The following is a 14,966-nucleotide window of genomic DNA, read 5'->3' on the forward strand; positions in this document are numbered from 1 at the left end:
AACAGGTCAATAACACACCATACAAAAACAGATTACTCGCTCAAAGCTATATTACGCGTTACTGAACTGAACGTTGCTGCTCCGCACTACGAGTTCCCCGGCACATAGCTAACGTCACCATGGCACATGATCCCACATGTCATTGATACAGCAAAGATGCAAGAGTTGGAGAATATCATACTCTGTTATCCATACCATCCATACCAGGCAACACCATTATATCCTTCAGACAAAGTACCTACCACACCCTCCTTTAATTTAAGATTAAATAGACCCCTTCTACAGCTCTAACCAGCAATAATATCGATAATCCAGCACACCGCAAAAGAAGAATTCAGCAGAAAATGGTTTATAGCCTCAGCAGCAACAACATCTCTAAGCCGCCAACTAGGTACTGTATGTAGGAGTGTCTGATAACATGATGCATTCTCAAAAGATGACCAGGTTCAACTACCCAACCAACTACGGCGGACACGGTCAGCTCGTGCTGGCGCTGGCGCCGGCGGTGGCGGGGGCCTTCTGCTGCCGGGCCTTCTCGACGAGCGGCGTCAGCTGCTTCTTCTCCGCCAGCGCCTTGAGGAGGTTGAACAGGAACGGGATGTAGTTGTGCTTCCTCCGGACGTTCTCCGTCTTCCACTTCCTGAACTTCTCCTCCTCCATCGCGATCTTCTCGCCCACAGCCTCCACCGCCAACGCCACCTCCGCCAGCACGCCGTTCAGGGGCTCCTTTTCTGCGGCAGCTGTGGCCTCGTTGCTCAGCTCCTGCAGGATCTGCTCCCTCTTCTTCTCCAGCTCCTTCAGCTCGGCGGTGTACACGTCCTTCCTGTTCTTGATGATGGCCATGAGGTTGAACCTGATCTCGCTCTGCGAGTAGCGCTCGATCCTCTCCTGGATCACCGGCTGCACCATCTGCAGCCACCCGAGGTCCTCTGGCCCGCCCGGGTACTGCCCCAGGCTGATCGGCCCTTCCTTCAGGCCATCCAGTTCGTACAGGACGCCCTCGAATGGTATGTAGCTTATGAAGTGGTAGACCTCGTCGTCCTTGGTGGCGGCTTTCTGCTCATCGGAGACGAATGGCTCTGGCCTTGCGAAGCTGTTGTGGGCAGCCCGGATGGAGTCGCTGTTGTTGATGGCCAGGCCCTTCATGTCAGGCGCGAAAGCTCCTGTGAACTCCTTCAGGTTTGATAGCTCTGGACCTATGTCGATTTCTGGGCGGTTCATGAGGATTGAGAGGATAGCTTGAGTGGCACATGCATTCGTGATCACCTGAACATTGATGAATTAGACCAAGTACTGAATGCTAAGTAGTAAGTACTAAACATAGGCAGCTTCAGGAACAAAACGAAATTAACCTGGCGAGCAAAGAACAGGTTTGGGTTTGGGTCGCTGACAACAGGCCGTTCATCATTTCCTCCAGCCATCCACTTGAAGAGAAAAATTAACCCATATACTGGCCTATGAGAAGTAGAAGTAAAAAATATGTTAAGGACATCCAGAGAGAAGAGATTAATGACACTAACAACAAAGATCCTCACTGTAGTTGACTAAGAGAGTCCACATCGAGAGAGTAAAGCTCCTCCACCTGTTTAATAGTAGCATCACAACGTAAGAGACGGCTAACAGCTACATCCCAAAAATGGAATAGCTTGTAGGAGCCTTTTTCAAATATAACTGGAAACCTCAGATACAATGCTATCCATAAAAAATATATAATTCCCTAAATATGGTAATAAAAATTAAATGCATAATCAAACTAAAAATACAACCATAGCCTCATATGAACATTATCATAACATGAATGCACGGAAATAGATTAGCAGGTGTAGAAAAAAAGCTTCAGTGAAGATGCCTTAAGTTTGCATTGGTTTAACAGTGGCATACAGGCATATATAAAACCCAACCACTGTCAGGATTATTATGTCTTCACATTATATCCAAAGCCATTTGACTGGCCGACAACATTTTCTTCAAAAGGCTCTCTTATCCTAGAAAGTTACTGTTATTTAAACTCAAGTGCATCTATTCATAAAAGGATTTGTTCTTTAAATGCAGGTCCATGTCATCACAACCAGTATAGCAGTATGAGTTCACCATAAGCCTTGACTAATGTTTACTCTGCTTATCATACAGACATAGCACACAGCAGTAGAGGTAGTTCCTCGTTTCAGATTCAATCAGGTTATCATAAAATTCTTTAAAACATAGTGTCAAACCAGTTCAGAAGACTCTTAAACTGCACAGCTCAACAAGTAATTCCAACCAAGTACTTTACACCATTGCATGACTACATATCAAAAGTAACTGATAACAGGTTTCATAGCTAAATTACGTTCAGATAAGGAAATCAATGACCCCTGGAAGCTAACCTGTACACCTTTTACTTGCATCTCCTGAATCAACTCGGTGAAAACACCTACAAGGCATATGCTCTGGTCAAAGATATGCATATGCGATGTTCAAAACAGTGACAAGACGATTGCATCCAACTGTTAGTCTGAACAAAGAACAAAGAACAAAGACAGCATACTAACAAGATACAGAGCTCCCTATAATTTTGTATCCATAAAGGACGACGACTTAAGCACTGGTACAACCAGTGGTTTACTCAAACTAGCATGGTGGATGTTTTATTTACACTTCAGCACTTGATTATTCCCCGCAAGAAATACAATTTTCTGCTGCTGAGCAGCACAACTAACTCGGGGCTTTCTTCACAACTAGTTACTTACAGTGGGAGGTAACAATGAAGGGTCCCTAGCCGAACCGAATTCGGGTGAAGTTATGAACTTGTGATGAAAATAAAAGAGGAGCAGGCTTTCACACCAATGCGAATCGAACAGATAGCATAAGCTGTCAAACGCACAAATTTACTAGTCCACTACTCTGATTCTCACAAGTGCAGCAGATACTAAAAGTTCATTGCCTGCACAGCTCGATTGATCAAATCCCAAAGGCAGGCCATCCAATCCAAATAAGTAAACACATCACTCTGCACTGATGGGATAACCCAGGGCTAGCGAAGCATGTAATCCGAGCACATACAGCTAATCTAGGTAAGAAAACCAGGGTAAACGGTGAGAGATTGCTCGCTTACCGGGGTCGGACTCGATGGTGCACCACGACATCCTCGCGGGATCCTCCGACGGCGCAGCAGCGAGCGAGCGAGAGAGGCGAGCCTGCTTGGCAACACAAGCAGCACTGTCAGTACCCACTACCCAGACGACACGGTACGGCGCGTCAGACGGCACGGACGAAGCGCCCCCCGAAACCTCGGGGAGGGCGAGCTACATACAATCCGGTGCTGGAGCAACCGAATCGAGCCCTCGGCCTAATCGAGCCGTCGGCGAGAGGAAACGGGGGCTCAGATTCGAGTGCTCTGCCGGTCCGAGCGGGCTAGGTCAGGGCCGCCGTACCTGGGGGAGACGGGCCTAGACGGGCCTCCGCGCTCGCCGGGGGCTGTGGAGACGGCGAGGGAGGAGTTCCGTCAGTCTCCGGCGGTGGCGACGGGAGGGGGGCGGCGGCGCGGCGTGAGGTTGAGACGAGACGAGACCTAGCTAGCAGAAGAGGGAGGGGGCGGGGGGAGGCCTGAAGAAGGGGTGGGTCGGTCGAGCTGATGTGGTCGAGCCGAGCCAGGCAACCCGACCGGATCTGTGGGACCAATACCCACCCAAAGATGATAAAGCATTTCAAATAGGGCGTTTGATGAAAAACATCATACCCAAAGTTTTTTTTTTGAAAAAGAAGACTTATTCCCGGCCTCTGCATCCGAGAGATGCATGCGGCCATCAAAGATGGTAACACATTTTATATGAATACCCCAAATCCTTGAAAAACTTACCCGACCAATACCCAAAGATGGTAAAACATTTTGAATAGTATAGTGTGTTTTATCCGTGCCATTGTCCCTCGGATGAAGGGGATTCCTCCTAGTCATAGGCCCCTTTGATTCTCTTGATTGTGAAATCGTGGAAACACGAGGACATATAGGAAAAATACTAAGAGAAAAAAGCACACATTTTTCAGGTGATGTATGTATATACACCAGATACTTCGCCTCGTCATCATAATACTTTGTGGGAAGAATTAAGATCGTATGCAGAGTCCTTTGCAAAAATGTTGTTATCTAAAGCGGGCTCGATAGGAGTACTGATTTCCTTGTAAGTAGCCTATTGGCTGAGTGTAATAGTTTGATTCTTTCATAATAAAACTCCCATATTCGATACAAAATAAAATAAAATGTTGAAGCTCCTTTGGCGTGCGGTTTCAGAGTCTCAAAACCGGCCTTCCGGAGCCAATCTAACGCATAAATACACGCTTGCGCCTTCACGACAAGTTCGATGGCCGCCGATGCGATTTGCTTCATTGTGTTACCATTGACCATGAGCAACAAAACCAAGTTCTTCTAAAATTGTGATAGAGGGCACCTCTGACCTCTGCTTCTCGTCGGTACGGCGAAATCCGAATCCGTGCCGATCTTCATAGGCATATTGCGTAAAACATAAACGTGTAACAGCGAAATAGAATCTCGTCTTAGAGAGCTGCAAGTATAGACTTTCGGCCAAACATAGAAGATATGGATTTTTACCTTTTCACGAGATTTACATGAAAGCAGAAGACACTCACACAAACATGTGCATTTCAAATAAACATGTTTAATTCCTAAATTTTGTGATTTTACCGTTTAACCCTCCAATATTTCGAACGTTTTTTTACAGATCTGTTGTTTTTGTTTGTTGCTTGTACGGCCTCGAGCTGCCTCATCACTCATCCCCCTTGGACGGCTCCTCCCCCTCCGCCGCGAACCCTCAAAGCTCCGGCGACCCGGTGCCGCCGCTGCCCGGCATGGTTTCCTCGCGTGGCTTGGTAAGAGCGGCCAGTCCGACCTCCTGCCGCTGCGGTTCACCTCACGCGACGCCGAGGCGCTCCTCCGGCGCGCTGGCGGCAGCGAGCAGCGTGTGGCGCCGGCCGCCGCCTCAAGGACACTTTCTCCCCCAAGGAGCCTCTGCTTCGCCAGGTTCCTCCTTCTCCCCCTCACAGGCCACCTCTGCTCGGTTCTGTACGATTTGGGTTGTGGAATCACAGTCTTATGTTACTGAATCTTTTGGTTTAAACCCAACAATCCAGTTCTGGAGGACACCTAAACAGATTAGAAAGTGGGACTGTGGTGGGCTGTGAATCATATCTGAATTCTTGATTGTTAAATTTTTGGAATCATTGAACTGGTGTTATCAATTCAACTGATGGGTGTCAAATAAGAGGTTTCTCAAAGGATAATGTGCTGCTTAGTTTTTGGATACTAGTGTTTATTTTATTAGCCCTTGTGTAATTTAAATTCCGCAGATCTTGATGGTATATTCTCACTACATTGGAAAGCAGAGCACTGAAGATGCAGGCAAAGTATTTAAAAACACTCGATATCCCTTGAAACATATCGATACACTGTGAGTTGCAACTTTGCAGAAGAACATCGTGAAAATCTTCTACCTCCCATTCAGTTTGGTTTGATAGAACCCCCAATTCCCAATTGAGTTTCAGCTAATTAAATGCCAAATACATTCACTTCTACTTTATATAGCACCAATGCTATGTAGTACCACTTTCCACCTTCAGATGTGCAGCATTGTGTCACACGCAAGCAAACATAGTGGCTGAAAATGTTTCAGATATAGTCCCAAGTGTAGAAATGCGAGAGGGGCACAGAATCCATGTAAGACAAGCATACTATCCTTGTCAAAAGAAAGATCTGTTGCAAGAAAAGCATACTGGGTGACCACCTACCTCACCTTGGGACAGATAAGATTAACGCTGGATGGATGCCAATGCTGAATCTGCGGATGGATTATCTAGAATAGTCACTAACAAATGTAGTTTCTCCCTACCACAGTAGGCACTATCTCCACTTTATAAGTACTTCATCTGCCACCACCTAGTATCTTTTCTGGCACACGTCACATGGCACTACCGTTTTTTCAGCTCTAAAGGTCTGAGTCAACAGTGAGATACTTCACTGGACAATCAAACATATATATTGGCTGGAAGTTACAATTTAAGATATCCAAACATAATTCCAGAGTATATAAAATACAAATATGCAAAAGCAAAAACAAAAACATAGAAATTAATTTCATTATCCACCCGTTTCACCTTGGCCTGATAATATGGATGCTTGAGATGGACCTGAATATGTGGATGGATTATCTTGAACAAACATGATTGAATTTGCATCAAAAGTTTCTATGGTCACTGCACCATCCAATACCTTGATCACTGTTGACATTGAAGGCCTTCGTCTGCTGTCATTTTGCAGGCACCATATTGCGAGCTTCATCATTTGAATCACTTCCTCATGGTGTGACACCATATCGTCACTATGTTTGTCGATCAGATCAATCAATCGATTGTTTCGTTCTTTTTCTCGCAATATATTTATGAGCTGAACTTCCTCCTCAGCCTGAGAATGGTCAATATTTTTTCTCCCACTTAATATTTCCATCACAACAACTCCAAAGCTGTAGACATCCACTTTTTCAGTGATCCGTGACGTCAACCATTCAGGTGCAAGATATCCGGGTGTTCCTCTCATCATAGTCACTACCTTGCTTTGATCCCTATTTATTAACTTACATAGTCCAAAATCGCCTACTTTGGCATTGAAGTTCTCATCCAAGAGAATATTTTGTGGTTTGATGTCCAGATGAGCAATTTTTCTCCTGCACTCCTCATGAAGATAACACAGGCCCTTGGCAATATCCAATCAAGAGCGTTGTTGTTATGACGGTAATAGATCCACCTATCAAGCGACCCACTTGACATATATTCATATACTAGAAGCCTTTCCGACTTCTCTGCACAAAATCCAATCAGTTTGACAAGATTGATGTGTTCAATGCTTCCAATGGTCTCGACCTCTGCCAAGAATTATTTCTTTCCTTATCTAGCACCTTCCAAACGTTTCACTGCAACTCTTTCTTCACCTAATTTCCCTTCAAAGACTGAACCAAACCCACCTTCTCCGAGTTTCTTACCGAATCCTTCAGTACATTCACCCAACTGCTCAAGCGAAAACCTTGTTGGCATTCCAGGTAATTGACCAAAATCAGTTTCATCATCTTTGTATTCATACTTCCTCTTTCTTTGTAGATAAAGAGCGACAAGAATAACTAATAATACAAGAGTAGCAATAGCTCCAAGTGCAGCACCTAACATCACCTTTTTTTTGTTTGAATTCGAGGGGCTAACCTGCACCTTGAGGTAAGCAAAAGAGTTGTTACTAAAGGTTGTTGCATCTAATTCTGCTTGTTGTAATGAGCGGAAGGAGAATATCTTTGTCATCCAGATACATAGGCCATGACCCAACTGGTCATAATAGCTGAACATGACGGCCCTACAGGAACAGTTCTTCAAGCAGGCTTGCTTACAATCATCTTCGTTTATTGCATTCACAACCGTGCAGTTGTTATCAAAATAAGAAATGTCAGCAAGTGTGAAAAGCCGGTGGTGTTGAATTTCTTCACAAGATATTGGAATCATTGGCATGCAACCAAGATTTAGCTTCCGATCGTCAACAGGCTTGAAGTAGCTTGAACCAGAATTATTCTCAACTGGACAAGCGCCCTCGCCCTCTGTGCATATGCCGTATTCCCCGCATATTGTTGGGTAATCACAATCATCCAATGCCATTATATCATGCACTAGCACTACATTAGACCATTCATACAACCTCATGTGCCCATCTGGATCTAATCTCAGGCACTGGGTAGTAGATTCTGCTACTTGTAGTGAGATTTGCAAAAAGTATTTGTTTGGATGCACAAAGATGCTAAGGCTTCCATTCATGAATGTAACATTCATTGAACCGTTTCCTTTCTTGTCGTTGGGCACCCATGACGAATAATAATAGAGTTGTGGTCGTGTGGATTCAGCGTAAGCATATAATCCATCTGGGCCTACAGTGATATAGAGCTGATTCTCGGTTGTATTTGTTGCAGAAGTACTTGCTGTGAGCCTCATACCTTCCAGAAGTGATTGTCCAAGGACCAATGTGTCAGTAGGATGATTAAATGACTGCCACATAGTTGCATTCTTATTATCAAATAGCACCAGATTGCCGATCCCGGTGATCAACATGCTAGCTACAGATCGGCCTGAGCTGTTGCTTGACCAGACGTGGCTACCGTCGGCATCATGGAGGACCAAGTTTCCATCAGTAGTGAAATCAAGGGTGGCATTCTCCCTAACAAGATGATTCCTGTTGGCACACCATACCACCTGCACTGGATGACCATGGTCTACTGTGCCATCATAGTTAAAGTAAACAATGAAGACAGCAAAGAGAGACACGTCGCATGTGGTGGTGGAGGCACAAACGAACCCCACGGCAAAGGCAGACATGTAGTCTAGGTAAAGTGCTTGTTGTATTTGTACGGAACTGGTGACCATTGTATGGAGTTGTATTTTGAATTGGACCTTGGAGGGGGTTTGGTTGATCCACGACGTTGATGGTTTGGCTATGGAATAGCTCAAGGGGTGCGCCGTGAAGAGAAGTGGTGCCGCAGTTGCAATTACCAGGAGGAAGATATTGGCAGGACCCATTCTGCCTGTCGGAAACATGGTCTGTAATCAAGAATAATCAGTTCATTCTTGGCTTATGATAAGCCACCAAGAAACTGGGGATGAACTAGCAGAGTAAACAACAAGATCACACGGTCGCACCTGATGATTCGGAGCCGCAAACATAGTGGCAACATGGTGTCACACCAGGAGTACAAGTCAGCAGGTCTCTGCGGGCTCGTCATGTGGTCTACCGCTCACGGCTCTTCCCTGTTAGCCAGGAAATGATGTGCTCCAGTCAGCAAAAGTTATTTAAGGCAAGCAGAAGGGGTATCTCCATCATGCTTGACAAGTCTGAGCCTGCACTGGTATAACTCTGAACTTTAGAACTTCAGATTATGTCTTCCGTGCCGTGGGTATCTCTGAACTCTGTTCTTCAACAATGGGCAACTATTTCTGCTAGTGTCAAAAACGCTCTTATATATTATGGGATGGAGGGAGTAAATCTGAACTTGTCAACTGTGTGGAAACCAAATCAACATATGTTTGATGAAGCTTTTCATACTCCCTCCATTCCAAAATATAGTGCGCTTGCGCTTTCCGAGGTTCAACTTTGACCATAAATTTAACCAACGAGACCGACTGCGGCGGGAGAAAAAATTATATAATTGAAAACTTCTTTTGAATACGAATTCACTGATATAACTTTTGATCCCGCCGCAATCGGTCTTGGTAGTTAAATTTACGATCAAAGTTGAAGCACGAGGATAGAAGAAGCACTACATTGTGGAATGGAGGGAGTATGTGAGTATGGCATTGGGGACCAGGGGCAACATGCCACTTGGACAATGGTGTCATAGATTCACTTCCAGTCTCCCACTTAGGCGATCGATCATTTTTTATGGCGCAGTGTGTCTATTTAATTTATTTATTTTTGCCTCTAGTCTACCCCAACTTGTTTGGGACTAAAGGCTTTGTTGTTATTGTTGTTGTTGTTATTGCGAATACTTTGCGTCTATTTAGTTGCCAATGTGACGCGTCTTTGTGTGAAGAGTGAAGTGAATCCTAGGTCTTCGAACTATTTTGATGGTGTCAGGTAAGTCTCAAACTATGAAAAGTGTCATCCAGGTCCTCGAAAATACTTGAAGTGTAATAAGTGTGTATATATGTGATACCTTTAAAATAGTTCAAGGACCTACGTGACACCTTTGAAATAGTTTGAGGACCAGGATAACACACATATTGCATTTTGAGGACCTGGATGACGATTTTCATAGTTTGAGGACCTACGCGACACCTCTGCAATAGTTTGAGGACCTATGATACACAGATGCACAGGTTTATATTGAACAAATATACACAGATGCACAGGTTCATCCTGAGTGTTCAGGATATGGATATGAGCTGAATACGCGACGAATTCATTAGTCGTTATTCTTCAACTTTTCTTGTGAGGGTGTTGTATGATTATTTCAGCAGTATAACTCGAGTGATCATAATTTTTTTTGGGAAAAATATAAGTGCGGGTATCTTTTTTTTTTCTGAGGGAAATCGAGTGATAATATTTCTTTTGATGGAAATTGAGTGATCATATTTTTTTTGAGGGAAATTGACTGATCATATGTTTTCTTTTTGAGCGAACATCCCCGATAGTGGTTTTTTATTTTTTGCGTGTGTTTTCAGTCCAAGAGGCAGGCCTCCCACTTCCCCTCACAGGCAGCCTCTGCCCGGTTCAGTATGTTCTAAATCCCAAATCGAAAATAAAAGATGAGGCTGTAGTTGGCTCTGAATCAAACTCGGCTGATAATACTTATGTTTTTTGGTTTCTGCGAATCAAATCCGAATGTAGTTCACTGCGTTTATCGGCTTTCATGTAAGTTTAACTGCACAAACCTTGATGGGTATAGTTTCACTGAATTGGAAAGCACTGAAGCCTGCAATTCGAATTGTTTGTCAGCACACTGTGAGTTGCAACTTGCAGAAGAACATCAAGTTGATATTAACTTTCATCCCAATTCCCAATCGAGTTTGAGACCTAATTGAGCTAACTAAATGTCAACTGGCTTTTATTCAAATAATATCGCTTATGTTTTGTATAGAAAACCAACGTTATGTATCTCCATGGAGTATGGTGCCACACCCAATCAAACATAATGGCAGGAGAGGGACACAGAATCCATGTAAGACAAGCAAATCATCCTCATTGACCAGCCATCTCACCTTCGGACAGATAAGATTAACGCTGGACCGACGCGACATTCAAACATAATTCATCAAGGTATGAGTCCACAGTCAGATACTTCACTGGACAATCAAACATATTATATATTGGCTGCAAGCTACAATTTAAGATATCCAAACATAATTCCATAGCATATACAATACAGGATACAAAAGCAAAAACATAGAAATCAATTTCATTATCCACCCGTTTCACCTTGGGCCTGATAATATGGATGCTTGAGATGGACCTGAATGTGTGGACAGATTATCTTGAACAAACATGCTTGAATTTGCATCAAAAGTTTCTACGCCCACTGAACCTTCCAATACCTTGATCACTGTTGACATTGAAGGCCTTCGAGTGCTGTCATTTTGCAAGCACCACACTGCGAGCTTCATCATTTGAATCACTTCCTCCTGGTGTGACACCATATCACCACTATGTTTGTCGATCAGGTCAATTAATTGACTGTTTTGTTCTTTTTCCCGTAATATATGTATGAGCTGAACTTCCTCCTCGGCTTGAGAATTGTCAATATTTTTTCTTCCACTTACTATTTCCATGACAACAACTCCAAAGCTGTAGACATCCACTTTTTCAGTGATCCGTGATGTCAACCATTCAGGTGCCAGATATCCAGGTGTTCCTCTCATCACGGTTACTACCTTGCTTTGGTCCCTGTTTATTAACTTACATAGTCCAAAATCAGCTACTTTGGCATTGAAATTATCATCCAAGAGAATATTTTGTGGTTTGATGTCAAGATGAGCAATTTTTCGCCTGCACTCCTCATGAAGATAACACAGGCCCTTGGCAATATCCAATATGATCCTACAACGAGTACACCAATCAAGAGGGTCGTTGTTATGACGGTAATAGATCCACCTATCAAGCGATCCTCTTGGCATATATTCATATACCAGAAGCCTCTCGGACTTCTCTGCACAAAACCCAATCAGGTTGACAAGATTGATGTGTTCAATGCTGCCAATAGTCTCAACCTCTGCCAAGAACTCTTTCTTTCCCTGTCTAGCACCTTCCAAACGTTTTACCGCAATTCTATCTTCACCTAATTTCCCTTCAAAAACTGACCCAAACCCACCTTCTCCGAGTTTCTTGCCGAATCCTTCAGTGCATTCTGTCAACTTATCAAGAGAAAACCTTGTTTTCATTCCAGGAAATTGATCTAAATCAAATTCCTCGTCTTTGTCTTCGTACTTATTTCTCCTTCGCAGATAAAGAGTGACAATAATGACAAGCAATACAAGAGTGACAATAGCTCCAAATGTAGCACCTAACATTACTTTTGTTTTGTTTGAAGTTGATGCAGAAATGGAGGGGCTAAGCTGCACCTTGAGGTAAACAGAGGAACTTAAGTTGGCTATAGGTTGTATTGCTTGCAAGGAAAAGACCTTTACCATCCAGGTACATCTGCTAGGACCCGATCGGTTATAGCTGAACATAACGGCCTTACATGAGCAGTTCTTCAAGCAGGCCTGCTTACAGTCATCTTCGTCTAAATTCATAACCTCGTGGCTGTTATCAAAGTAAGAAATATCAGTAAGTATCAAGAGCCGATGGTGTTGTATTTCTTGACAAGATATTTCAGTTGTTGGAGTGCAACCAAGTTTTGGCTTCCGCTCATCCACAGGCTTGAAGTAGTCTAAAGTAGAATAGTTTTGAAGTAGACAAGTACATTGCCCCTGGCTGCATATGCCGTACTCCCCACATACTGTTGGGTAAGCACAATCATCTATTTGCATTAAATCATAATTCACTCTCCATTTTCTATCAGACCATTCATACACTCTCATATGTCCATCTGAATCTAATGTCATGTACTGGGTGGATGTAGTGGCTGGCAATGGGATTTGATCATAATAATCTGACTGCACAGAGATGGTGAGGCATCCATTCATGAATGTAACATTTGTTGGATCATTTCCTTTCTTGACGCCGGGTACCAATGATGAACAGTAGTAGGGTTGTGGTGGTGTGGATTCAACATAAGCACATAACCCATACGGGGCTAAAGTGATATACAATTGATTCTCAGTCGTATTTGTTGCAGAGCTACTTGCTTTCAGCTTCATACCTTTCAGAAGTGACTGCCCAGGGAGCAATGTGTCAGTAGGATGATCAAACGACTGCCACACTGTTGCATTTCTCTGATCGAACAACACAAGATTGCCCATGTCGGTCATCACCATGCTGGCTACAGACCGTCCTGAGGTGCCGCTGGACCAGACAGGGCTACCATCGTCATTGCCGAGGACCAGGTTCCCATCGGAGGTAAGCTCAAGGGTTGCATTCTCCCTGACAGGGCGAGCCCGGTTGGCAGACCAGAACACCTGCGGAGCTTTTATATCTTTGGCATCAACTGCATTGATGCTCAAACTATACTTCTCGTAAATGAATACTGCAAAGAGGAAATCGTTGCATGGTGACTGGGAGTAGACACATATGAACCCTGCGGCAACATCATGTTCGGAGTCATGGCGAGCTTGAGTTTCTGGTCCTAGAGGACGGGTGACGATGGTGCGGAGGCCGCCCATGCCGAGGCCGAGAAAAATGTTGTTGATCCAAACCGTCGAGGGTTTGGCCATGGAATCATCCAAGGTTTGCGCCGCCAAGTGCAAGGGTGCTGCAGCCGCAAGCACGAGGAAGAAGAGAACGGCAGGACCCATGGTGCGTCAAACCGAAACTGTAACCAGTAAACCAGTCAGTTACTGGCCTATGCATGGCAAGCAAGCTCGAGATGAGCTTTGCGGAGTAGTACGTAGAAGCAAAGATCTCACAAGGTCTAACCTGTACTGCGCCGCTGTGTAGAAGATGGTCTAGCCAGTTCTCTTCTCCAGAACTCTCTTTCTGGTCATCCGTTCTCTTCTCCAGTTCTTTGGTGTTGGAAGGATGGATTGCTCTTTTTTTACGTTTTGATTAATGCAAAAGCTTCGCTGCCTGACTAGTTCAGAAGCTTCACTGTCGCTGTGCCGGCCTTGTTGCCGGCCCAAGCTATTTCATTTGTTTACATGCTAGTGGCTGGACCGCTTGTGCCGGCCCAAGCTATTTCATTTGTTTACATATGCTAGCTGCTGAACCGTGGGACTGTGCGTCAACAAGTGTCAGCTGCAGCTCATCCCTGTTGAACGCGACTCAATTTATTCATTCACATTTTTATCCATTTTCGTGACAAGTAATTCCGGACGAAGGAAGTATGTATCTATTTATGTTCAAGAGAGAAATAATACAATCCACAAAGAATTTTGTATCTATAGGCATATCTCTGCATTCTTTCGCCGGAGTATAAGATAATATACTTGTAAGATATAAATGTGTTGTTCGTGATCTCTTGCTACTAAAAGAAGGCCTAGTCTGGTCGAATTCTACATGATTAAATTTCTAGTATGAAATTTCCAATGCTTGCACCCTAGGAAAAACTAAAGATTACTTTCAAAAGGTTTGAGCGGATCTAAAATTTTCTTTGTAATGTAGTGCAAAGGAATCCTTGGAAAATTTTCCTATAGGATTCCATACTACAAATCAAACAACCTAGGATTCTAATTCTCCATAGTTCATATGAAAATCCTTTGAATCAAAGACGTCATAACAACATGCTCGATTGATGGAGTTTAGTGCAGTTGAACCCATGCAATTTTATCTTTTCGAGACTATGTACCACACTATGTACTTGTTGGAGATTTCATTTAATAATATGGCTGCAGGCATCATGTTGGGGGCATTCCTCCTTTTGAAAAATAATAATAATAAAATGTGTGACAATGTGTCTTATGCTCAAAAGAATTCAAACTCAAATTCTTGCCTACGCCACAATAGTCATGCATGTTTTTTTTCCTTCTTCATGACCAGTATTGCACATTTCTATGTTATTTTTATTATGACATATGGCAGGTGCTGGACATTAAGTTTCTGCACCCGAGCTCATATGCGCCCTCGTGAACAGTAAAATAACAAAAATAGAAAAAAATCTGAAAATTTTGATTTTTTTTAAAACAAACATTGACGAATTCCGAATATGGGTGCTAAAACTCATGAAGAAACAACAATCCAAAAATGCTTCCATAAAAAAAAATTGATGCTCCAAAAAACAGACTTTTTGGAACATCAATTTTGTTTTTTTTACGAAAGCATTTGTGGAGTGTTGTTTTTTCATGAAATTTTGTACTGAATAAAG

At 43.4% G+C, this 14,966-nt stretch overlaps 2 protein-coding genes and 1 pseudogene across 3 annotated transcripts; all 3 read right to left on the reverse strand.

The window, feature by feature from the left end:
* Positions 1 to 333: 333 nt before the first annotated feature.
* LOC125529038 (ubiquitin carboxyl-terminal hydrolase 2) lies at positions 334 to 3,593 on the reverse strand. Of its 2 annotated transcripts, none has more exons than XM_048693446.2 (6): positions 3,414 to 3,593; positions 3,095 to 3,176; positions 2,367 to 2,413; positions 1,536 to 1,582; positions 1,353 to 1,455; positions 334 to 1,266 (listed from the first exon to the last, which is right to left on the reverse strand). In XM_048693446.2, exons 2-6 carry the CDS (start codon positions 3,123 to 3,125, stop codon positions 478 to 480), a joined length of 1,017 nt encoding a protein of 338 aa, XP_048549403.2. In that variant the 5' UTR covers positions 3,126 to 3,176; positions 3,414 to 3,593; the 3' UTR covers positions 334 to 477. The 2 variants fall into 2 exon arrangements, with proteins under 2 accessions (XP_048549403.2, XP_048549404.2); XM_048693447.2 differs by having other exon boundaries at positions 3,095 to 3,179; positions 3,414 to 3,585.
* Positions 3,594 to 4,745: 1,152 nt separating this feature from the next.
* Positions 4,746 to 10,866, reverse strand: LOC125529040 (G-type lectin S-receptor-like serine/threonine-protein kinase SD2-5; annotated as a pseudogene).
* A 53-nt stretch (positions 10,867 to 10,919) lies between these two features.
* LOC125513071 (G-type lectin S-receptor-like serine/threonine-protein kinase SD2-5) lies at positions 10,920 to 13,741 on the reverse strand. The gene has a single exon (XM_048678117.2). It carries the CDS (start codon positions 13,459 to 13,461, stop codon positions 10,984 to 10,986), a length of 2,478 nt encoding a protein of 825 aa, XP_048534074.2. The 5' UTR covers positions 13,462 to 13,741; the 3' UTR covers positions 10,920 to 10,983.
* Positions 13,742 to 14,966: the final 1,225 nt, after the last annotated feature.

This window comes from Triticum urartu, chromosome 6A (genome assembly GCF_056163025.1).
Source record: "Triticum urartu cultivar PI428250 chromosome 6A, HENAU_Tu73, whole genome shotgun sequence".
Taxonomy (NCBI): Eukaryota; Viridiplantae; Streptophyta; class Magnoliopsida; order Poales; family Poaceae; genus Triticum; species Triticum urartu.